Source organism: Hyla sarda, chromosome 5, assembly GCF_029499605.1.
Source record: "Hyla sarda isolate aHylSar1 chromosome 5, aHylSar1.hap1, whole genome shotgun sequence".
Lineage (NCBI taxonomy): Eukaryota > Metazoa > Chordata > Amphibia > Anura > Hylidae > Hyla > Hyla sarda.
Window position 1 is genome coordinate 223,511,997 of NC_079193.1, and position 26,106 is coordinate 223,538,102.

At 44.6% G+C, this 26,106-nt stretch overlaps 1 protein-coding gene across 1 annotated transcript; it reads right to left on the reverse strand.

Moving 5' to 3' along the window:
- Nucleotides 1-8,318: 8,318 nt before the first annotated feature.
- Nucleotides 8,319-11,705, reverse strand: LOC130272652 (protein spinster homolog 1-like). The gene is made up of 2 exons (XM_056518492.1): nucleotides 11,555-11,705; nucleotides 8,319-9,870 (listed from the first exon to the last, which is right to left on the reverse strand). Exon 2 carries the CDS (start codon nucleotides 9,843-9,845, stop codon nucleotides 8,331-8,333), a length of 1,515 nt encoding a protein of 504 aa, XP_056374467.1. The 5' UTR covers nucleotides 9,846-9,870; nucleotides 11,555-11,705; the 3' UTR covers nucleotides 8,319-8,330.
- Between the last annotated feature and the right edge of the window lie 14,401 nt (nucleotides 11,706-26,106).

Here is a 26,106-nt window from a genome sequence, read left to right on the forward strand (position 1 = left end):
ATTGATAGATAGATAGAGCAGTGTTTCCCAACCAGGGGGCCTCCAGCTGTTGCAAAACTACAACTCCCAGTATGATCATAAAGCCAAAGACATGCTGGGAGTTGTCGTTTTGGAATAGCTAGAGGCCCCCTGGTTGGGATACACTGATCTATCTATCTGTCTATCTCATATCTATTATCTATCTATCTATATATCATCTATCTATCTATCTACAAAACTAAAGATCCAGCGGCACTCCCAGATAAGGTGCAAAAACAAAGGGGGAGATGTATCAATGTTGTTGTTGGTAGACGTTTTTTGTAGATCATTTTGGTTGGTCTAAATTTGGAGCAATTTCTCCAAATTTATCAAACTTGTGCAAGCCCCATGATAAATTTCGTGCAATGGTCTAAATCTCCACAAAGTTCTATTTGTAGACCTGTTCTACACCTCACAGGAATAGTGGTGTATCCTGGACGCTGGGATTTTGTTCTATTGTTTTTCAGGATTCCACTGAGGTTTTTTTTGTCCACCAGCAAAAACGCCTGAAAAACGGTCCCAGCTTTTCCTGCATTTTGGTAATTTTTCTTGGGGGAGATTTATCAAAAACTGTGCAGAGGAAGAGTAGTGCAGTTGCCCATGGCAACCAATCAGATTGCTTCTTTACAAAAATGAAAGGAGCAATCTGATAGGTTGCTATGGGCAACTGCACCGCTCTTCCTCTACATAGGTTTTGATCTCTCCCCTTGTGTTTTTTCTTGCATTTTTGCTGGTGTGCGGAAACAAACATTTTTGTACCCTGTGTGCATTTTTTTCACTGCAGGTACTACTCCATGGGTCGGATGCAGAGCGCCCGGCCCACGGAGTGTAAGGAGGTGAGGAGTGATGTATAGCATATACATATACAGGGTGCAGAGCATCACTACTTACCTCCGCCCGCTGTATAGTATACAGGGGGCATAGTGTATCCATGTATACTATACAGGAGCCCAGCAAGGAAAGAGTTAACCCACACTGCAGCTCTGAGTTAAATCTTTGTGCGCTCTCCTGTATATACAGCCATCTATAGATGACTGTATATACAGGATACAGTAGGCAGACAAGAACAATTGGAGGCTCCCTGTTACACACTGCAGTATGGGCGCACTCCCCAGGTAAGATCGCAAATGATGTCCTAACCTTTTTTTTTTCTCATTTCAGATACGTGAATGGGGAGGACTACATCAGATTCAGTGTATTGCGATGATGACCAGCTTTTTTTTAATGTCAATAAAAGGGCTTTGTGGGGAGTGTTTTTTTTAAATACATTTTTTTTTCAATGCCGGGCTTAGCGTTAGCCACAAAAACAGCTAGCGCTAACCCCCAATTATTACCCCGTTACCCACCGCCACAGGGTTGCCAGGAAGAGCCAGTACCAACAGGCCTGGAGTGTCAAAAATAGCGCTCCTGGCTGGGGTTATTTAGGTTGGGGAGAGCCAGTAACAATGGTCCTCGCCCACCCTGGTAACGTCAGGCTGTTGCTGATTGGTTGGTATCTGACTGACACTGAAAATATGGGGAACCACACACTTTTTTTTATTACAAAAAAAAAACAACACATAGGATTCCCCATATTTTCAGTGTCAATCAGACACCAACCAATCAGCAACAGCCTGACATTACCAGGATGGGCCCTCCCCAGCCTAAATAACCCCAGCCTGTTACTGCCTAGGCCAAGGAGCGCTATTTTTGATGCTCCGGGCCTGTTTGTACCAGCTCTTCCCGGCACCCCTGTGGCGGTGAGTACCGGGGTAATAATTGGGGGTTAGCGCTAGCTGTTTTCGGGGCTAACGCTAATCCCAGCTTGGTAATAGATTTCGTCTACAAGACAGCTTCCACTACTAAGCCTGAAATTTCAATTATAAAAAACACAACACATGAAATAAAAAATGTATTTAAAAAAACACTCCCCCACAGCCCTCGTTAACCCTTTTATTGACATAAAAAAAATGCTAGTCATCATCACACTCCACCGAATCTCATGTAGTCCTCTGCATTCACTTATCTGAAATGACAAGAAAATAAAAACACGAAAAATGGGTCAGTACATTTTTGGCGCTCTCCCCTGGGGAGAGCGCACATAATGCAGTGTGTTCCTAAAGAGGGAGCCTCCAATTGTTGCTAAACTACAACTCCCATCATGGGGGCTGTAGGTAAACAACAGCTGGAGTCTCCCTGTTTGGGAACACACTGCCAAAAAGGCTCTGTTCCCATTCTGCAAAACGCATAATGAGAACAGAGCCATACTTACCACCCTGGCTTCAGGCCTGGACTGTGAAGCTCCGCCCCCTAATGATGTCATCACTAGGGGGCAGGGGCGGAGAAGTTGCAAGGGGTCTCAAGAGTGAGACCCCTGAGATCCGTCAGTCTGCCCTTGGACTACTACTCCCATCATGGGAAATTTGTGTCCCATGATGGGAGTAGTTGTAGTACCGCAGTGCTGAGGGATGGCTCTTACACATCCCCCAGCTATGAAACTGTATTGTGACTGTTAGGACTACTACTCCCATCATGGACAGACTCTGTCCATGATGGGAGTTGTAGTCCTCGGGCTGAAGGACAGATCGCAGCAGGTCATTCTCCAGAGACCCGCTGCGATCTGCATTTATTAACTTAAAAAGCCGGCGGCAACACTGCACTCCCCACCGCCTCCTGTATACAGATGTCACGATTCATAATCCTCGCCGCTGGGAGACCGGAGCTCTGATTGGTGGAAAGCTATTCACCACTATACACCAATCAGAGCTCCTGTCTTCTGGCGGGGATTATGAATTGTGACAGGTCTATACAGGGGAGCGAGTGGAGCCGCTTCTACAGTATATAATTGTTATGTGTATTTCCCCATCACAGACTAATAGTGACCCCCTGTAAAGTGAGCGCTGGGACTGCTGTGTGATTGACAGGTCCCCAGCGCAAGTGTCCGGCCCCACTGACCTTTATATGTTATAAATCTTCATGATACACACTGCCCGTCCTCCTCTTCATTCTTCTGATGCTGGAGACGCACGGCTTCTGTATCATAGTCTATAGACAGAGCGCCTGTCTATAGTGAAAGCAGAAGCCGCGCGACTCCGGTATCAGAAGAATGAAGAGGAGGACGGGCAGTGTGTATCATGAAGATTGATAACATATAAAGGTCAGTGGGACCGGACACTTGCGCTGGGGACCTGTTAATCACACAGCGGTCCCAGCGCTCACTATAGAAGGGGTCAGTATTAGTCTGGGGGGGTACAGTACACATAACAATTATATACTGTAGAAGCGGCTCCACTTGCTCCCCTGTATAGACCTGTCACAATTCATAATCCCCGCCAGAAGACAGGAGCTCTGATTGGTGTATAGTGGTGAATAGCTTTCCACCAATCAAAGCTCCCCTCTCCCGGAGACGGGGATTATGAATCGTGACATCTGTATACAGGAGGCGGCGGCAGCGCAGTGGAGCCGCATGTACCGCCGGCTTTTTAAGTTAATAAATGCAGATCGCAGCGGGTCTCTGGAGAATGACCTGCTGCGATCTGTCCTTCAGCCCCAGGACTACAACTCCCATCTTGGACAGAGTCTGTCCATGATGGGAGTAGTAGTCCTAACAGTCACAATAGAGTCCCGCAGACGGGGGATGTGCGTCTCTCAGCGCTGTGGTACTACAACTACTCCCATTATGGGACAGATTCTGTCCCATGATGGGAGTAGTTGTAGTACTGCAGTGCTGAGAGACGGCTCCTGCATTCCCCACCTACATCTTCCACCGTCTGCCATCTTCTACGAGTCCTTGCTAGCACTCTTAGGTTTAGACTACTTTTCTTGCAAAAAAAAGCGCAATTGCGCAAAAAAAAAATCTACTTTTTTTTGCGCAATTGATAAATACCAGTCCACTGGATTAGGTGGTGTACGGTAGACCAAACTGATGACAACTTTAGAAAACTGTCCACCAAAAAAAACGCAGCTCTATGCAAAAAAAGCGCAATTGCGCAAAATTTGTAGACGTGAAAAATGGTCTAAATGCAATGATACATGTCCCCCAAAGTGTTTTATTCCCCCATGTATGTGTGACGTTTCGATAGCATCCCGCCATCTTCATCATACGTACAGTTGACATCACTGTGCTTCATAATAAACTGTGACATCACTGTGCTTCATAATAAACTGTGACATCACTGTGCTTCATAATAAACTGTGACATCACTGTGCTTCATAATAAACTGTGACATCACTGTGCTTCATAATAAACTGTGACATCACTGTGCTTCATAATAAACTGTGACATCACTGTGCTTCATAATAAACTGTGACATCACTGTGCTTCATAATAAACTGTGACATCACTGTGCTTCATAATAAACTGTGACATCACTGTGCTTCATAATAAACTGTGACATCACTGTGCTTCATAATAAACTGTGACATCACTGTGCTTCATAATAAACTGTGACATCACTGTGCTTCATAATAAACTGTGACATCACTGTGCTTCATAATAAAGTGTGACATCACTGTGCTTCATAATAAACTGTGACATCACTGTGCTTCATAATAAACTGTGACATCACTGTGCTTCATAATAAACTGCGACATCACTGTGCTTCATAATAAACTGTGACATCACTGTGCTTCATAATAAACTGTGACATCACTGTGCTTCATAATAAACTGTGACATCACTGTGCTTCATAATAAACTGTGACATCACTGTGCTTCATAATAAACTGTGACATCACTGTGTTTCATCCTGTAATTTGATGTCACTGTGTATAACAACCCTGTAGTGACATCACAGTTTATTATTCTTGAATGCTGACTTCACTGTGTATATTTTCCCGGTACAATGACATCACTGTATAGTTACCCTCTACTGTGAAAACACTGCGTTTATTAACCCTGTAGTGGCAAAACTGTTTATTGTCCCTGTACAGAGACATTACTGTTTATATTAACTCTGAACTGTGATGTCACTGTGCATATTTACCCTGTATTGTCACTCGCAGTGCAAGGTAAATATGTACAGTGGCATTAGGGTATACAGGCTTAATATATACAGTGATGTCACAGTGCAGTGATGTTGCAGTATAGAGATAACACACAGTGATGTTATAGTTCAGAGATAATATACACAGTGATGTCACAGTACAGGGATAATACACACAGTGATGTCACAGTACAGGGATAATATACACAGTGATGTCACAGTACAGGGATAATATACACAGTGATGTCACAGTACAGGGATAATACACCCAGTGATGTCACAGTACAGGGAGGGATAATATACACAGTGATGTCATAGTACAGGGATAATACACAGTGACGTCACAGTACAGGGATAATACACAGTGATGTTACAGTACAGGGATAATACACAGTGATGTGACAGTACAGAGATAATACACACAGTAATGTCACAGTACAGGAATAATAAACAGTGATGTCACAGTACAGGAATAATACACAGTGATGTCACAGTACAGGAATAATACACAGTGATGTCACAGTACAGGGATAATATACAGAGTGATGTCACAGTACAGGGATAATATACAGAGTGATGTCACAGTACAGGGATAATACACAGTGATGTCACAGTACAGGGATAATACACACAGTGATGTCACAGTACAGAGATAATACACACAGTGATGTCTCAGTACAGGGATAATACACACAGTGATGTCACAGTACAGGGATAATACACACAGTGATGTCACAGTACAGGGATAATATACACAGTGATGTCACAGTACAGGGATAATACACACAGTGATGTCACAGTACAGGGATAATTTACACAGTGATGTCACAGTACAGGGATAATACACACAGTGATGTCACAGTACAGGGATAATATACACAGTGATGTCACAGTACAGGGATAATATACACAGTGATGTCACAGTACAGGGATGATACACAGTGATGTCACAGTACAGAGATAATACACACAGCGATGTCACAGTACAGGGATAATACACAGTGATGTCACAGTACAGAGATAATACACACAGTGATGTCACAGTACAGGGAGGGATAATATACACAGTGATGTCATAGTACAGGGATAATACACAGTGACGTCACAGTACAGGGATAATACACAGTGATGTCACAGTACAGAGATAATACACACAGTGATGTCACAGTACAGGAATAATACACAGTGATGTCACAGTACAGGAATAATACACAGTGATGTCACAGTAAAGGAATAATACACAGTGATGTCACAGTACATGAATAATACACAGTGATGTCACAGTACAGGGATAATATACAGAGTGATGTCACAGTACAGGGATAATATACAGAGTGATGTCACAGTACAGGGATAATACACAGTGATGTCACAGTACAGAGATAATACACAGTGATGTCACAGAACAGGGATAATACACAGTGATGTCACAGTACAGGGATAATACACACAGTGATGTCACAGTACAGGGATAATATATAGAGTGATGTCACAGTACAGGGATAATATACAGAGTGATGTCACAGTGCAGGGATAATTCACAGTGATGTCACATTACAGGGATAATACACACAGTGATGTCACAGTACAGGGACAATACACAGTGATGTCACAGTACAGAGATAATACACAGTGATGTCACAGTACAGGGATAATACACAGTGATGTCACAGTACAGGGATAATACACACAGTGATGTCACAGTACAGGGATAATACACAGAGTGATGGCACAGTACAGAGATAATACACAGTGACGTCACAGTACAGGGATAATACACAGTGATGGCACAGTACAGAGTTAATACACAGTGATGTCACATTACAGGGATAATACACAGAGTGATGGCACAGTACAGAGATAATACACAGTGATGTCGCAGTACAGGGATAATACACAGTGATGTCACAGTATAACCATCTCACAGCCGGACCACCATGTAATTTCAGCAGAAAATAAAGCAGGGCCTCATGTTCAAGTTTCACCTAAGGCCTCACAAAGTCTAGAGCCGCCTCTGGTCGGCCCTACCATGGGACCCGGTGGGACCATAAGTCCCAGGTGGCACTTTTCAGGGGCGGCATTTTGCTGCCCCCTTTTTTTTTTGTGCCTAGTAGGTTCATGGTAGGGTTGGCGCCGCCGCTGCTCACTGTTCTAAAGCAGCTGCGGGGTATAATAGCACAGCGGGCACTTTAGACAGTGAGTCTGCCTCCGGCCGGCCGGGGTCTGACGAGGGACGTCGCACAAGTGACGTACTTCTGCAGACCCGCTCAGGAGGACGTCAGTGACGTCACTCGTCGGGCCGCTGCCGGAGAGGAGAAGCGCTGTGCAGGGCAGATAAGTGTGTCTCTGTGTGTGTCTGTGTCTGTCTGTGTGTTTGGTGGGGCTATGGCTACCTAATGTGAGGAATCTATGCTACCTAATGTGGGGAAACTATGTTACCTAATGTGGGGAATCTGTGCTACCTAATGTGGGGAAACTATGCTACCTAATGTGGGGAAAGTATGCTACCTAATGTGGGGAAGCTATGCTACCTAATGTGGGGAAACTATGTTACCTAATGTGGGGAATATGTGCTACCTAATGTGGGGAAAGTATGCTACCTAATGTGGGGAAGCTATGCTACCTAATGTGGGGAAATGATGTTACCTAATGTAGGGAATATGTGCTACCTAATGTGGGGAAACAATGCTACCTAATGTGGGGAAACTATGTTACCTAATGTGGGGAATCTGTGCTACCTAATGTGGGGAAACTATGTTACCTAATGTGGGGAAACTATGTTACCTGATGTGGGGAATCTGTGCTACCTAATGTGGGGAAACTATGCTACCTAATGTGGGGAAACTATGTTACCTAATGTGGGGAAACTGTGCTACCTAATGTGGGGAAACCATGCTATCTAATGTGGGCAAACTATGCTACCTAATGTGGGGAAACTGCTACCTAATGTAGGGAATCTATGCTACCTAATGTGAGGAAACGATGCTACCTAATGTGGGGGATCTATGCTACCTAATGTTGGGAATCTATGCTACCTAATGTGGGGGGCTTCAATGAGCTGCGGCATATGGGAGGCCTTAATAAATAATTAGAAACTTATACAGCAAGTGACATATGGGGGTCCACCTGAGTAAGTGACACATGGAGGGGGGGTGCTGAACAATTGATGTTTTGGGCGGGGGGGGGGGGGGGGCACAGGCACATTCTTTGCACAAGGGCCCTCTGCTGTCTGTGTCCGCCCCAGGGTAGAGAATAAGGGGTAAAGTGGAACATAGAACAAATTCAGTTATTTTTTTCTTAATTTTTTTTTAATGAAGTAAACGAGATGAAGGTAAGCAATGACTTTTCCTCAGTCTGAAGCATGGTCCTCATCGGCAGGAAGCAGTGAGGAGGAGGAGGATGACGGAGGTTCTGATTCCATCTCTGCTTCTTTTTCGTCCCTCTCTATATATAGGGCCGTGGCCATGAAGAAGGCCCCTCCGATGACTGCCATTATGGTGCAGGTCATGAGGGCATACTCCAGGCTGCGGTATTTCAGAAGAGGGGATTTGGCATATCCTCGTTCATAGGTGTCAGATATCAGGCCGATGAGGTACGGGCTGCCGGCGTCACCTAGGAGGTGATAGATTGTCATCTGCACGGCCAGGGCTGAAGATCTCCTCCACGGAGTTACTACTTTTAGTATAATGTCAGATATGAGGGTGAAATTTACTGACAGAAGCGTCTCTCCGATGAAGATGAAGATGTTGGTGGCAACGAGGCTGATGTTGCCAAAAGTCAATGCCAACAGAAGAAAAGGGGCGGAGAGCATCATCGCGCATCCACACACAAGCGGGTCCGCCCGTGGGTTGGATTTGCGATATCTTTTACTTATCTCCGTCCCCGCTACAACTCCCAGAATGCCGGAAACGACTGTAACCACACCAAATATTAGAATGTCGTGATAGTCACACGGTTCAGCACGGCAAGGATCCTTCTCTTGTAGGAGTGTTCGTGCATGGGTCAGGTATGACGGACCCCATACACCTATGGCTCCCACTATGAAGGATACAGCCGTCGATCCCATGGTGGTTAACATGAAGCTTCGATTTTTAAATAGTTTTTTCAGATCTGTCGCCCATTTGGCAAACTTCTGGGATTTGTTGTTCTTCTTCCCGTTTTTAGTCGTTCTTGGAAGCTCCTTTGTGACCAAAATCATCAAAGCCACAGCTATGAGGCCCAGGCCAGGGGTGACCCGAAATGCCCAGTGCCAATCGCCCCTTGCTGCATCAGTCACTTTGGGCCCGATGATGTATCCTAGTCCGCAGCCTACAGGTATGACGGAGTAAAACACGTTCAGCATGCGGGTCCGCTGGTCACTTGTAAAAAGGTCTGCAATGATGGAGGGGGCGATGGTGCAGAAAGTCGCCTCTCCGGCTCCAACCAATCCACTCGTCAGCAGGAAGAGCAGGAAGTACCCATCAGGGATGAATGACAGGGTAAGTGTCATGCTCAGCCAAACGATGACTCCTGCGCAAACAGTATATTTCTTATTACAGTGGTCGCCCAAATATCCGGCAATTGGTGCGACCAGCACGTAGCTTCCAATGAACAATGTATTCAATAAGCCAGACAGACTAGCATTGGTGTCATATGCTTTCTGTATATAAGGCAGCACCCCCGCCACGCTGGAGCGATTTGCATAGATGAGCAAATTAACAAAGGCGAGGATCACTACGGTGATGATGGAACGTGTGGTGGACATCACGCTTAGAGATGGCAGGTTCTGCCTCTCAGGGATATCGCCCTTTTCTACATCCATATCACTATGGTCCTCCATTGCTTCTTCCTCCTCCTTCAGCAATGGGTCTTGTGGAGAGGCCATGGTCACAGGTCAGAGCCTGAAAACACTAGAGAGAGAGAGATAAGTGAAGACATTAGACAACATGTCATCATTCCTGTCATTATACAATAGATCCTTCATACAGAGCAGAAATGTCCAGCACAGAACCACAAGATAACACTAAGACCATCGCAGCCTCAGAAGAAGACGCTTCTCTATAAGTGTTTTATATGGAGACGTCTTCCCTGAGGTTACCAATGTTTGATAACCCTGAACCTGTCCGGTCCTAGTAATATCTGATAACCCTGAACCTGTCCGGTCCTAGTAATATCTGATAACCCTGAACCTGTCTGGTCCTAGTAATATCTGATAACCCTGAACCTGTCCGGTTCTAGTAATATCTGATAACCCTGAACCTGTCCGGTCCTAGTAATATCTGATAACCCTAAACCTGTCCGGTCCTAGTAATATCTGATAACCCTGAACCTGTCCGGTCCTAGTAATATCTGATAACCCTGAACCTGTCCGGTCCTAGTAATATCTGATAACCCTGAACCTGTCCGGTCCTATTAATATCTGATTACCCTGAACCTGTCTGGTCCTAGTAATATCTGATAACCCTGAACCTGTCCGGTCCTAGTAATATCTGATAACCCTGAACCTGTCCGGTCCTAGTAATATCTGATAACCCTGAACCTGTCCGGTCCTAGTAATATCTGATAACCCTAAACCTGTCCGGTCCAAGTAATATCTGATAACCCTGAATCTGTCCGATCCTAGTAATATCTGATAACCCTGAACCTGTCCAGTCCTAGTAATATCTGATAACCCTGAACCTGTCTGGTCCTAGTAATATCTGATAACCCTGAACCTGTCCGGTCCTAGTAATATCTGATAACCCTGAACCTGTCCGGTCCTAGTAATATCTGACAACCCTCATTCTGTCCGGTCCTAGTAATATCTGATAACCCTGAACCTGTCCGGTCCTAGTAATATCTGATAACCCTGAACCTGTCCGGTCCTAGTAATATCTGATAACCCTGAACCTGTCCGGTCCTAGTAATATCTGATAACCCTGAACCTGTCCGGTCCTAGTAATATCTGATAACCCTGAACCTCTCCGGTCCTAGTAATATCTGATAACCCTGAATCTGTCCCAGTAATGGTGGATTATAAGGGCTTGGCTGTATGGTCACTGGGCCATGTGAACTTCATACTGTAGATACAGCTATTCTGCTATATACATTTACTAATAATGAACCTACCCCACCTTATTGGGATCTATCCGTCCCCTATATGACTTTCTGCCACTAGTTGATTTGAAAATTTTCCCTTTCGGAGTACCCAGAGTATTTCTATTGTTAGTACACACAGAATTCTATTATATAATATTATATTTCTGCCCTAATCTTTCTGTTATTCTTTTACTACACCACCAAATCTTTCTCATAGACTTATATCTTTTAGAACTTCATGAATTAGGACTCTTTTTCTTGGGGCTTTTTTGGGCATAATTGCATTTTAGCAGTTTTGCAAGAAAAAGCTCTGGTCATGTTACTATCTGTGCGTTTTATTATGTTTAATGCCTAAGCCAAGTATTGTCACAATGCTATGAGAAATATAACTTTTGTTATTTCTTTTGGAAATTAATTTCTTGGTTTTTTTTGCTAAAAAAAAAAGCAACAGCAATAAAAAAAAACTGTCAAACAAAAAGCCCTGTGTATGTATGAATAGAAGAGGCTGAGACTTACCTTGTGGTTCTCTCTTCAGACAAGGAACGGTCAAAATCTTGAATTCTCTATCGCAAATAGAAACTCTCTAAAAAACACTTTGCAACACAGGTTGTGAATGCAAAACACACTGAAGAGACTGCAGCCGGCGCGCACCTCCTTGTACAGCTTACGGTGACATCATCACAAGCATGTGTGACATCACAGGGTTCCAAACCATCTTCAGGTATGTGTATATCTGTATAGTAAATGTGAGTAGCCGTATTAGTCCAATGATGCAGATTGTAATACCTTTTTTATTGGACTAACAGAATTTTGTAGAGACAAACTTTTGGGATTCCTCCCTGATAATTTATAAAGTCCTTTGATCATTAGTCCTTGACTATTGGACTTGATAAAGGGAGGAATCCTGAAAGCTTGTCTCTACAAAATTCTGTTAGTCCAATAAAGAAGGTATTACAAGAGACTGCAACATATTTTTTGATTTGTGTGTATATATATATATATATATATATATATATATTTATATATATATAGTTCCAAGCGTGAGTAGGTGCCTCCAGCTAGGGTCCGTGTCCAGGATCCTGCATACGTAGTTCCAAGGAAAATGCTGTGGCACTCAAGGTATGGTGAAAAAATGAAAACTATTTATTCATCCCAAATGTGCAAAGAGCAACGTTTCAATGGTCTCACACCATCATTATCAAGCCAGTAGGTGGAGGCACCTACTCACACTTTAGGAGTGCTGCTTTCTTCTTTGACATATATATATATATATATATATATATATATATATATATATATATATATATATATATATATATATATATATTAATATACAGCTAGAAATACATCAAGTACATAAAAACATCTTTTTGAAAAATATTTCTCCAGGCCTGCCGAGTATATCCCGTACTTCACAGTGTCTTCTTAGTTTATATATTTTAATCTTTTGACCTTTTAACCCCACTAGGACCAAGGGCATCCTGGGACTTAAAGGGGTATTCCAAGCCAAAACTTTTTTTTTATATATATCAACTGGCTCCAGAAAGTTAAACAGATTTGTAAATTACTTCTATTAAAAAATCTTAATCCTTTCAGTACTTATGAGCTTCTGAAGTTAAGGTTGTTCTTTTCTGTCTAAGTGCTCTCTGATGACACCTGTCTCGGGCAACGCCCAGTTTAGACGCAAATCCCCATAGCAAACCTCTTCTAAACTGGGCGTTTCCTGAGACAGGTGTCATCAGAGAGCACTTAGACAGAAAATAACAACCTTAACTTCAGAAGCTCTTAAGTACTGAAAGGGTTAAGATTTTTTAACAGAAGTAATTTACAAATCTGTTTAACTTTCTGGAGCCAGTTGATATATATAAAAAAGTTTTTGCCTGGAATACCCCTTTAAGATTGAACCGATTATTATTGATATATGTCATGAATGCATCAACAGTCAGATGGTCGGACGACCAAATGATGACCACATCGTCTACATACCTCCCATACCATGCGAGGCATGTGGAAAATGGATTGGTGTCAGAAAAAATAAACTGCTCCTCCCACCAAAAAACAAAAAGGTTGAAAAAACTAAAATCATGAAAGATTTGGTTAATCTACAATCAAAAGTAATGTCCTAATTTGAATAAAAAGGAGGCTGCTGCCATAAAGAAATTAAAGAAAAACTAAAATTTGACGATCCGATCCGCCGATAAAGGCGGCTCGGTAGTATGTATGGACACGGGACTGTATATCAATTTAAATGAAAATCTACTATCTGATGATAAAACTTACCTTAAACTTTGTGGGGATCCCACTGAACCTTTTAAAAAAGAACTGTTGACTCTGTTGGAAGAGGGGAAAGCCAGATCTATTTTGACCCAAAAAGAAGGGGATTATATTTTCGTGCCTGCTCCAATTATTCCTATCTTCCACTCGCTACCCAAGCTGCATAAGGACCGATTCCCGCCGCCGATGCGTCCGATCGTGGCAGGGATCGGATCCCTTAACGAGCACCTATGCGAGTGGTTGGACTCAGTACTGCAACCTCTGGTTATGCAATGCCCAAGTTATATCAAGGACACTAAGCACTTGCTAAAAATCATGGATGAATTCACATGGAGCGATTCTCTGTCGTGGCTTACTTGCTACATTGAATCGCTCTATTCCAGTATTCCGCAAAATCTGGCATTATCAGCTATCTCGGATATACTGATGAGATTTTCTAAATATTCTGTGGATTTGAGACATTACATTATTGAGGTGGTAGATTTTGTGTTAGAACACAATTATTTTATGTTTGGTAACAATTTTTATTTGCAGCGCACGGGTGCTTCAATGGGAGCAAAGTCATCACCAGGGCTAAGCTTTTTGTTTTTTGGTGGGAGGAGCAGTTAATTTTTTCTGACACCAATCCATTTTCCACATGCCTCGCATGGTATGGGAGGTATGTCATCATTTGGTCGTCTGACCATCTGACCGTTGATGCATTCATGACATATATCAATAATAATCGGTTCAATCTTATGTTTACCAACACATGGTGTAAAAGTGAAACCCCCTTTTTGGATGTCATATTACGTGGCAACCCTGATACAAATAAAATTGAGGTTGATCCTTACAGAAAAAAGATATCAGGCAATACCATCCTAAGGGCAAATTCATCCATTCCAAACAAACAGTAAGAGCCATACCAGTAGGTGAACTTATACGAATTAAGCGGAACAGTTCTTCCGCCGAGGTGTACCGCAGGGAAGCTGATGCAGCATGCACACGCCTGGCGGCTCGAGGTTACCCTGGATGGCTCTTGAAAAAAGCTCGGTCGAGAGTGGATCCTATGGATCGAAAATCCCTTTTTACAAGTAAGCAACCAACTGAATCACAAGATTGTCCTACATTTGTCACCACGTACAGTCCAGAATGTAATGACATCAAACGCATTGTAATTAAACACTTACCTTTGCTATCAACAGATCCCACGGTAGGGGAGATTATAAAGTCAGGTGTGAGATTTGCAGCGAGGCGGGCACCTACTCTATCCAATCTCCTTGTTCCCAGTATGGTGGACACGGCTAGTGTTACCACCCAGTGGATTAGCACCAAGGGCTTCCACAAGTGCGGTAAATCACGGTGTGTGGTATGTCCCTTTGCCGAAAAATGCCAGAAAATAGAAGGTACGGTGGATGGCAAATGCCATGTCATTCACAACTTTATAAACTGTGATAGCACTTTTGTTGTATATAAAATCATGTGCACACAATGTCACTTAACATATGTGGGTTCCACCAAAAGGTCCCTTAAAAAACGCATGCAAGAGCACATTAGACATGCTGCTGGCCCTTTAAGCTCGAACATTTCTAACATATCTAAACATTTTCTAATATGTCATAATTCAGACACCACTTCCCTCAGGTTCTCAGGCATTGAGAACGCGCACATGTGATGTGGACCTGTCCCTCCCCTTCCTGTGGGAATGGGGAAAATGTCCTGGAGTATATAAGGGTGCCTCATTTGAGGATCTACAGGCTATGAGTAAGGATCGATAGATCAGAAACGCATCAGCCATGCTTGGGACCCCCCTCTGTTTGTGCAATATTTCATATTTTTGATATGTTCACGGTTTGTCTGCCACCGTGAAGGCTTTTAAGGAAGAACCCTGAATAAAGACGGACGTTTTACTTCTACTTGCTGGCTTTTTTAGTATTTTATTTTAGTTTTATCCACTGTGCCATGGATGAAAATTATTCCAAAAGAAACTAACTCAACTGTCTATGCTCCCCCATTGCTCTAATATTGGTGTCCCGTTCTCTGTTTGCCACTTTCTGCTTTTCCTGCAGGTCAGTGAATCACGGTGCGCTCAGTGTCATCATTGTTTCAGCACCAGTTTTACAAATCAGTGTGCCTCCAGTGTTACACCAGTGTTTACAAATAAGTGTGCCTCCAGCTGTTGCAAAACTATAACTTCCAGCATGCCTTGACAGCTAGAGACTGTCCGGGAATGCTGGGAGTTGTAGTTTTGGACCACCTGGAGAGACACTGTTTTGAAAACACTGCCTTAGTCAGTATTTTCCAACCTGGGGACTTCCAGCTGTTGCAAAGCTACAACTCCCAGCATTCCCCTGACAGTCTTTAGCTGTCGAGGCATGCTGGGAGTTATAGTTCTGCAACAGCTGGAGACACTCAGGTTTGGTAGGTAGGTCCTTAGTCCATTGTTTTCCAACCTGGGTGCCTCCAGACTCTAACTCCCAGCTTAAGACTGTCCGGGCATGCTGGGAGTTGTAGTTTTGCAACAGCTGGATGCCCCCAGGTTGGGAAACACTAACTACGGCAGTGTTTTCGAAACATTGTCTCTCTATCTGTTGCAAAACTACAACTCCCAGCATGCTCGGACAGTCTTAAGCTGGAAGTTAGAGTTTTGCAGCAGAAGGTGGCATTTTGGTGGGTAGTTGGGCCCTTAGTCCAGTGTTTCCCAACCTGAGTGCCTCCAGCTGTTGCAAAACTACAACTCCCAGCATGCCCAAACAGCCAAAGCCTGTTTGGAAAACACTGGACTAAGGGCCTACCTACCAAATGTAACGTGGCCACCCACCTACCAACCAAACATATTACCTACCTAGCAAATGCTTTTCCTGCCTACCTAACAAACGTATACCGTATATACTCGAGTATAAGCCGAGTTTTTCAGCACGATTTTTCATGCTGAAAACACCCCCCTCGGCTTATACTCGAGTGAACTCTCCGCCCTCAGTGGTCTTAAACCTGCGGACCTCCAGAGGTTTCAAAACTACAACTCCCAGCAAGCCCGGGCAGCCATCGGCTGTCCGGGCTTGCTGGGAGTTGTAGTTTTGAAACCTCTGGAGGTCCGCAGGTTGAAGACCACTGCGGCCTTCAACATCATCCAGCCCCTCTCACCCCCTTTAGTTCTGTACTCATCTCCGCTCGGCGCTTGTCCGGTGCTGCAGGACTGTCCGGTGGGGAGGTCGTCCGGTGGGATAGTGGTTCCGGGCTGCCATCTTCATCGGGGGGGGCCTCTTCTCCGCGCTTCGGGTCCGGAATAGTCACGTTGCCTTGACGCCACCGCAGAGGTACGTTCATTACCAACGTCCCTCTGCGTCATCCCAAAAGTTACAAAACCTAACCTACCCCCCCCCCTTTTTCCTTTCTCCTTGGTATGCTGCTGGGAGGCTTGATACTATGTTTGTTGGATAATGCCTTCTAGCATAATTGTGTTCTCACTGAATGCACATTGTTCTTATTGGTATTGTGAATTTTCCTTATGGGGATGTTCACCACTGCTCCCTACCTGTTTGTATTCATTTATTACCCTGACACATGAAATAAAAAATTACAGTGCTAAAGCAGTTTTTACCATTTAAAACTACAGATCCCAGTATGACCTAAGTAGTGGTGAGGATATGCTGAGAGTTGTTGTTTCACCCATGAAAACTGAAAACTTACAAGTGACTACAGCTCTGAAGGGACATAGGGGGATATTTATCAAAACCTGTTCAGAGGAAAAGTTCAGATCGCTTCTTTCATTTTGCTGAGGTCTTGTTAAAAATTAAAGAAGTGAGCTGAGTGGTTGCTATGGACAACTGGGCAACTTTTGCTTTGCACAGGTTTTGATAAATCTCCCCCATAGTGAGGAGAATGCACAATGATATCAGTGACTACAGGTGACAGCTTCGATGGTACATACCGCTGTGACTTTGTCAGCTAAATCTTCTCTCTGCAGAAAATGACTCCCAGATGGCTCCTTAATTTGTCAGTGGATTCTGATCCTCTATATGAAAACAATAATTATTACAATACCGCGAAACACCGTATCCTCTGAATACCCCACACTGCACCCTCTGAATATAACACTATCACACACTGCACCCTCTGAATATATTACTACCACACACTGCACTCTCTGAATATAATACTACCACACACTGCATCCTCTGAATATAATATTACCACACACTGCATCCTCTGAATATAATACTACCACACACTGCACCCTCTGAATATAATACTACCACACACTGCACCCTCTGAATATAATACTACCACACACTGTACCCTGAATATAATACTACCACACATTGCACCCTCTGAATATAGCACTGCCACACACTGCACCCTCTGAATATAATACTACCACACACTGCACCCTCTGAATACAATACTACCACACACTGTACCCTGAATATAATACAACACACTACACCCTCTGAATAAACTACCACACACTGCACCCTCTGAATATAATACTACCACACACTGCACTCTCTGAATATAATACTACCACACACTGCACCCTCTGAATATAATACTACCATACACTGCGCTCTCTGAATATAATACTACCACACACTGCACCCTATGAATATAATACTACCACAGACTGCACCCTCTGAATATAATACTACCACACACTGTACCCTGAATATAATACTACCACACATTGCACCCTCTGAATATAGCACTGCCACACACTGCACCCTCTGAATATAGTACTACCACACACTGCACCCTCTGAATACAATACTACCACACACTGTACCCTGAATATAATACAACACACTACACCCTCTGAATAAACTACCACACACTGCACCCTCTGAATATAATACTACCACACACTGCATTCTCTGAATATAATACTACCACACACTGCACCCTCTGAATATAATACTACCATACACTGCGCTCTCTGAATATAATACTACCACACACTGCACCCTATGAATATAATACTACCACAGACTGCACCCTCTGAATATAATACTACCACACACTGTACCCTGAATATAATACTACCACACATTGCACCCTCTGAATATAGCACTGCCACACACTGCGCCCTCTGAATATAATACTACCACACACTGCACCCTCTGAATATAATACTACCACACACTGTACCCTGAATATAATACAACACACTACACCCTCTGAATAAACTACCACACCCTCTGAATATAATACTACCACACACTGCACGCTCTGAATATAATACTACCACACACTGCCCCCACTGAATATAATACTATCACACACTGCACTCTCTGAATATAATACAACCACACACTGCATCCTCTGAATATAATACTACCACACACTGCACCCTCTGAATATAATACTACCACACACTGCACCCTCTGAATATAATACTACCACACACTGCGCTCTCTGAATATAATACTACCACACACTGCATCCTCTGAATATAATACTACCACACACTGCACCCTCTGAATATAATACTACCACACACTGCACCCTCTGAATATAATACTACCACACACTGCACCCTCTGAGTATAAAACTACCCCACACTGCGCTCCCTGAATATAATACTACCACACACTGTACCCTCTAAATGTAATACTACCACACTTTACCCTCTGAATATAATACTATTACACACTGCGCCCTCTGAATATAATACTACCACACATTGCGCTCTTTGAATATAATACTACCACACACTGCGCTCTTTGAATATAATACTACCACACACTGTACCCTCTAAATGTAATACTACCACACACTGTACCCTCTAAATATAATACTACCACACACTGCGCCCTCTGAATATAAAAATACCACACACTGCACCCTCTGAATATAATACTACCACACATTGCGCTTTCTGAATATAAAACTACCACACACTGCACTCTCTGAATATAATACTACCACACACTGTATCATCTGAATATAACCTTGCTGTGCAGTGCACCCTCTGAATGCAATACTGTAATGTATTGTGGCCCATAACAATCGTACCAACCCTGAAATTCCTTTATAATATACACCATACCTCTAAAATGCAAAACACTCTGTGCCTTCACATATAGTAATAATGCCCCATCCTGTGCCCCCACATATAATAATTATGGCCCTTCCGCGCCCCCCACATATTAATATTGTCCGTCCTGTTCCCCCCACATAATAAAAATGCCCTCTGTCCTGTGCACCTAACATATAATGCCCCCTATGCTGTGCCACTCACATATAATGCCCTCTGTCCTGTGCCCTTCACATATAATGCCCCCGTGCTGTGCCCCTTACATATAATGCCCCCTGTGCTGTGCCCCTTACATATAATGCCCCTGTCATGCTCCCCTAACATTTAATGCCCCCTGTGCTGTGTCCCTCGTATAATGCTCTCATCATGTGCCCCTCACATATACTGCCCCCTGTCCTGTGCCCCTAACATATAATGCCTCCTGTCCTGCCCCACAGGGGGCATCATATGTGAGGGGCACATGATCGAAGCATTATATCTGAAGGGCACATGATGATAATGGGGGCATTATATGTGAGGGGCACAGCACAGGGACCCCCTGTCATGTGCTATTCACATATAATGCCCCTTGACACAGGCACCTCACATTAAATGTATCCTTTTTTGCGCCCCCTATGTTTTTAAATTGCCCCCTGACCACAGTGCCATATAGTTGTGCCAAACAATACATACACATCTATTACGTTCCCGCACTGAGCAGCTCTCTTCATCTTACGTGCACACACTGTGCAGACAGGTGAGCGGCGAGCCGCGATGATGGGATCTGCAGGCGCCGGCGCGATAATGTGACGTCATCGCGCCGGCCTGCCGTTGATTGCCAATCCCAGCGGCGAGAAAGGTAAACTAATGAGTGAACGGGGGAGCGGGAGCTGACAGCACCCGCTCCACCATGTTAGAAATCGGGGGGGCAGAAATCTCGTGGGTGGTGATTCCGCTGAAATTCCGTAGTGTGCACTATGCAGCCAAATCCCATTACCACCAATGGGATTCTGCTGCACCAGAATTTCCGACTGAAATTCCTAAGTGAAATTTTCAAATCAAAAATTCTTAAGTGTGAACCCAGCCTAATGTTCTAACAATCATTCCTATGTGTGCACTTCTTCCAATACAATAGGACTGCTCAGATGTAAGTCTTGTGTAATGTTTCCAAAATATTTCAATACAATCCATATTTAGTTATTAAGTATATTAGATATTGTATGTTGATAACATACAATTTATTTCCCTTTTTCCTTTTCTTTGGTGTTTATCCACTGAATAAATAGCTATAATATTCACTGTTATTACTAAACGTTACAGCAGCAATTTACAGATTTATCTCAGATTTCAGACCGCTACAGTGCAGGACATAGAAAACTGCCTTCAGCTATTACATGACTGATGGCTGGACTCAGTCATGTATGACAGTATAAAAGATGTGGGAGATAAGCTCCATAAAGCCAGGCAAATAGCAGCAAATAGTAGTCAGAGACATGAACACTGAAATTTCAGTTTTTTTCCTCAATCCTTCACGCTCAGACATAAACACAACAATAAGTCCTGCTTGTCCAGCTCTAACTATACATAAATTGTCCCTGTCTATACAGATGGTTTACTAGCACCAATCATAAAGTTCCCTTTTTGAAGCTGCAGCATTCAGCATTCCAACTCTGATCAGTGGTATAAGGCTGGGTCCACACTACGTTTTGTCCCATACGGGAGCGCATACGGCAGGAGGGAGCTAAAACCTCGCGCTCCCGTATGTGACCGTATGCGCTCCCGTATGCCATTCACTTCAATGAGCCGACCGGAGTGAAACGTTCGGTCCGGTCGGCTCATTTTTGTGCCGTATGCGCTTTTACAACCGGACCTAAAACCGTTTAGCCCAAAAACTTTATTTAGCCCAAAAAAAATTTAGCCCAAAAACATCACTTGCCAAAACTACTGTACATTTTTCCAAGGATTTTAACCATTTTTGTATTTCCTATATTTCACCCTGCTTTCTCTTGGTCGGATCTGCACCTCCTGAAACCTGGTATCTACATATGATATATAGCTTGGGGAAATGTAGTGCTTCCTAAATACCATTCCTGTCACTGTTTATAAAACAAACAGTTAATTATTAAATATACTTAGGTTATGTTTCTTGATAATATCTGTGTCAGGTAAAAACCTATTTTTCTTAAAAAAAAGAAACGAATAGAAATCACTTTTAATGAAGAACCTGTAAAAGGACAATACATTAACAATTCATTTTATGTATCTATGATTAAAAAAAATTCTAAAACACCATTATCTCCATAGTTTTAGTTCACAATGCTTGCAAAATTCATACAATGGAAAATGGTAGAATACTTTAAATAGCAAAATGAAATAAGATAAATGAAATAAAGATATGAATAATGATGAACTAAATAAAGATAAAAAAAAAAAAAAGTTACTCCACCTGAACACTAGGGCATTGTGTTTACTGCATTTGTGCAAGATTTTGCTCCGGGCTGTGAGTGAGGTCACAGCCCAGGGGTGGGTCTTCAATACAAAGTGGGCGTGGATAAGGCCTTGTTCACATTGCCCATAAGGGTCCAATCAGTTTTTTTTTTTTTTGGAGCCGATTGGACCCTAAATGGGTCGGATGCAAACAGCTACTATCAGGTCCCGATAGACACCATTCACGTGCATGGGGTCTGTCTGTGAACCGGTAATTGTACAGGAATTTAGCGGAGAAAAAAATTGTGCTTACACTATTTTTTTCTCCGCTAAACTTCAATCCTTCTTGCCTGATTGCCGACAGAACTCTGAATTGCGGAGTCCAACAACAATGTGAACAAAGCCTAAAGGAGCTTAGAGAAGAGCTTTGGAAGGAATTAGCAGTGCTCCTAAAATAAAGCTACTCCCAGCTATGTCTCCTGTTAGGCACTAATGGTGCTTTATTCAGTATTCACTATTTCATTTCAGTTTCCCTTTATTCCCTTTCCCTTTATTTGTGGACTGAAATTGATAAAAAGGCAGTTCTGCAGCTTTTCTTAGGGTTTTGTTTTTATGTTGCCAAACCTGTAGTGTAAAACTGACAAGTTAAAAATGGAAACTTCAATAAAAAGATCTTCAATTTTCCGTTCCATATTATCATGCTTACACTGTTCTGATAAAAACATTCAGATTCAATTACCCAGTGTTAGGATTCGGCAGGCTGGATGTGGATCCTCTGTGTCAGCGAGGGATTGGCGTGGACCGTGTCGGTGGACCAGTTCTAGGTTGCTACTGGTATTCACCAGAGCCTGCCGCAAAGCGGGATGGTCTTGCTGCGGCGGTAGCAACCAGGTCGTATCCACCGGCAACGGCTCACCCTCGCTGACTGCTGAGAAGGCGTGGGACAGAAGGACTAGACAGAGGCGAGGTCAGACATAGCAGAAGGTCGGGGCAGGCGGCAAGGTTCGTAGTCAATGGAGATAGCAAGAGGTCAGGAACACAGTTATGGCAAACACGCTTTCTCTGGCACAAAGGCAACAAGATCCGGCAAGGAAGGGAAGGGGAAATGAGGTTATATAGACAGGTGCACAGGTGGAAGCTAATCAGACTGATTGGGCCAGGCACCAATCATTGGTGCACTGGCCCTTTAAATCTTAGAGAGCTGGCGCGCGTGCCCCAAGGAGCGGAGCCGCGCGCGCCAGGACGTGACAGCCGGGGACCGGGACAGGTGAGTGACTTGGGATGCGATTCGCGAGCGGGCGCGTCCCGCTATGCGAATCGCATTCCCGCCGGCAGTGTCAGTGCAGCGCTCCCGGTCAGCAGGTCTGACCGGGGCGCTGCAGAGAGAGGAACGCCGCGAGTGCTCCGGGGAGGAGCAGGGACCGGGGCGCTCGGCGTAACAGTACCCCCCCCCTTAGGTCTCCCCCTCTTTTTGTCCGGTTGTCGCTTCACATGGGACGAGGACATTGGGAGCGATTGTAGAGTTTCCTTCTGGAAGACAGAGAAGTCCTGGGTATACTCATCAAGTGCAGGCAGTTCAGAAGGAGTGGGAATGGGGAGGGGGGCAGAGGGTGAAGCTTAGCACGGGGTAGAGTGTTACCAGGACGGGGGCTATGATGAGGCAAAATCTCTGCTCGTTTATTGTAAAAAACCTTGGCATAGTCCTGATAGGCCTTGGGGAGACCAGGTATAGGAGGAGACACTGAGGTTTGACTGACGGGACTGGGAGCAGACGTGAGGTATTTTTTGTGGCAAGAAGCACCCCAGCTCTTGATCTCCCCGGTGGTCCAGTCAAGGGTAGGAGAGTGGCGTTGGAGCCATGGCAGACCGAGGAGGACTTCAGAGGTGCAGTTGGGCAAAACAAAAAATTCAATTTTTTCGTGATGCAGTCCAATGCTCATGAGCAGGGTTTCTGTGCGGTAACGCACAGTGCAGTCCAATTTCACTCCGTTGACCGAGGAAATGTAGAGCGGCTTGACGAGACGGGTCACAGGGATGTTGAACTTATTAACAAAAGAGGCCAAAATAAAATTTCCTGCAGAACCAGAGTCCAAGAAGGCCACAGCTGAGAAGGAGGAGTAGGCAGAAGGAGAAATCCGCACGGGCACAGTGAGACATGGAGAAGCAGACTTCATACTAAGAGACGCCACACCCACGTGAGCTTGGTGCGTTGGTGCGTTTCCCAGACGTGGAGGACGAATAGGGCAATCCACCAAGAAATGTTCGGTACTAGCGCAGTACAGACATAAATTTTTATCTCTGCGGCGAGTCCTCTCTTCATGGGTCAGGCGAGACCGATCCACTTGCATAGCCTCCTCGGCGGGAGGCACAGGGTTAGATTGCAAAGGATACTGTGAGGGAGGTGCCCAAAGATCAAGGTCTTTTTCCTGGCGGAGCTCCTGGTGTCTTTCAGAAAAACGCATGTCAATGCGGGTGGCCAAATGGATAAGTTCATGCAGGTTGGCAGGAATTTCTCGTGCGGCCAGCACATCCTTGATGTTACTGGATAGGCCTTTTTTAAAGGTCGCGCAGAGGGCCTCGTTGTTCCAAGATAATTCAGAGGCGAGGGTACGAAATTGGATGGCGTATTCGCCTACAGAAGAATTTCCCTGGACCAGGTTCAGCAAGGCAGTTTCGGCAGAAGAAGCTCGGGCTGGTTCCTCGTAGACACTACGAACCTCAGCGAAGAAAGACTGGACAGTCGCAGTGACAGGATCATTGCGGTCCCAGAGCGGTGTGGCCCATGACAGGACCTTCCCAGACAGGAGACTAACCACGAAAGCCACTTTCGACCGTTCTGTAGGAAATTGGTCCGACAACATCTCCAAACGTAGGGAACATTGTGACAGGAAACCACGGCAGAGTCTAGAGTCCCCATCAAATTTGTCCAGCAGGGACAAGCGGAGGCCAGGAGCGGGCACTCGCTGCGGAGGTGGTGCAGGAGCTGGCGGAGGAGATGGTTGCTTCTGTAGCTGTGGCAGAAGTTGCTGTAGCATGGCGGTCAACTGCGACAGCTGTCCTTGTTGGGTGAACTGTTGTCCTAGTTGCTCTATCTGTAGAGACTGCTGGGTGACCACCGTGGTAAGGTCAGCGACAACTGGCAGCGGGACCTCAGCGGGATCCATGGCCAGATCTACTGTTAGGATTCGGCAGGCTGGATGTGGATCCTCTGTGTCAGCAAGGGATTGGCGTGGACCGTGTCGGTGGACCGGTTCTAGGTTGCTACTGGTATTCACCAGAGCCCGCCGCAAAGCAGGATGGTCTTGCTGCGGCGGTAGCAACCAGGTCGTATCCACCGGCAACGGCTCATCCTCGCTGACTGCTGAGAAGGTGTGGGACAGAAGGACTAGACAGAGGCGAGGTCAGACGTAGCAGAAGGTCGGGGCAGGCGGCAAGGTTCTTGGTCAATGGAGATAGCAAGAGGTCAGGAACACAGTTATGGCAAACACAGTAAACACTTTCTCTGGCACAAGGGCAACAAGATCCGGCAAGGAAGGGAAGGGGAAGTGAGGTTATATAGACAGGTGCACAGGTGGAAGCTAATCAGACTGATTGGGCCAGGCACCAATCATTGGTGCACTGGCCCTTTAAATCCTAGAGAGCTGGCGCGCGCGCGCCCTAAGGAGCGGAGCCGCGCACGCCAGGACGTGACAGCCGGGGACCGGGACAGGTGAGTGACTTGGGATGCGATTCGCGAGCTATGCGAATCGCATCCCTGCCGGCAGTGTCAGTGCAGCGCTCCCGGCCAGCGGGTCTGACCAGGGCGCTGCAGAGAGAGGAACGCCGCGAGCGCTCCGGGGAGGAGCAGGGACCCGGGGCGCTCGGCGTAACACCCAGATTTGCTATTGAAAATCTTCCAGGCTGCAAACACAATGTGCCCCCCAAAATATGTCTCACATAAAGTGTGCCATATTTCTAATGGGTTTTAGACACTTTTAAGACACCTTCCCAAGTACGGTTTCAATAAAGAGGGTGTGGCTTAACTATGAAAGAGGACTTGAACTACATGCGGCAAAAAGTTCCAAAATCAGTTTAAAACACTTTGCTAAATCTGACCCATTTGAAGATTGTCTTTCTAAGTTTAAACTGTCTAAGAGTTAGACCATTTTGGTAAATCTAGGCCATTGACATTTTTATTTGACGGTCTTTTTTCACATTTTGTTCACACTGAGTAATTCAAGAGGAAATTAGTCAAGTAATTCCTCTTGAATTATCCATCTCCCCTTCCCATTGACTGCAATGTTGTTTCCGCTGTCCTGTTCACATGTTCATTCTTCAAGTGGAATCCGCGAGCAGAATCCTTCCCAACAGCGTCTTTGAGCATAATACGCGCGGA

Bases quoted from the DNA above. Each gene is read 5' to 3' on its own strand.
- LOC130272652 (XM_056518492.1), bottom strand. From the start codon at position 9,845: ATGGCCTCTCCACAAGACCCATTGCTGAAGGAGGAGGAAGAAGCAATG.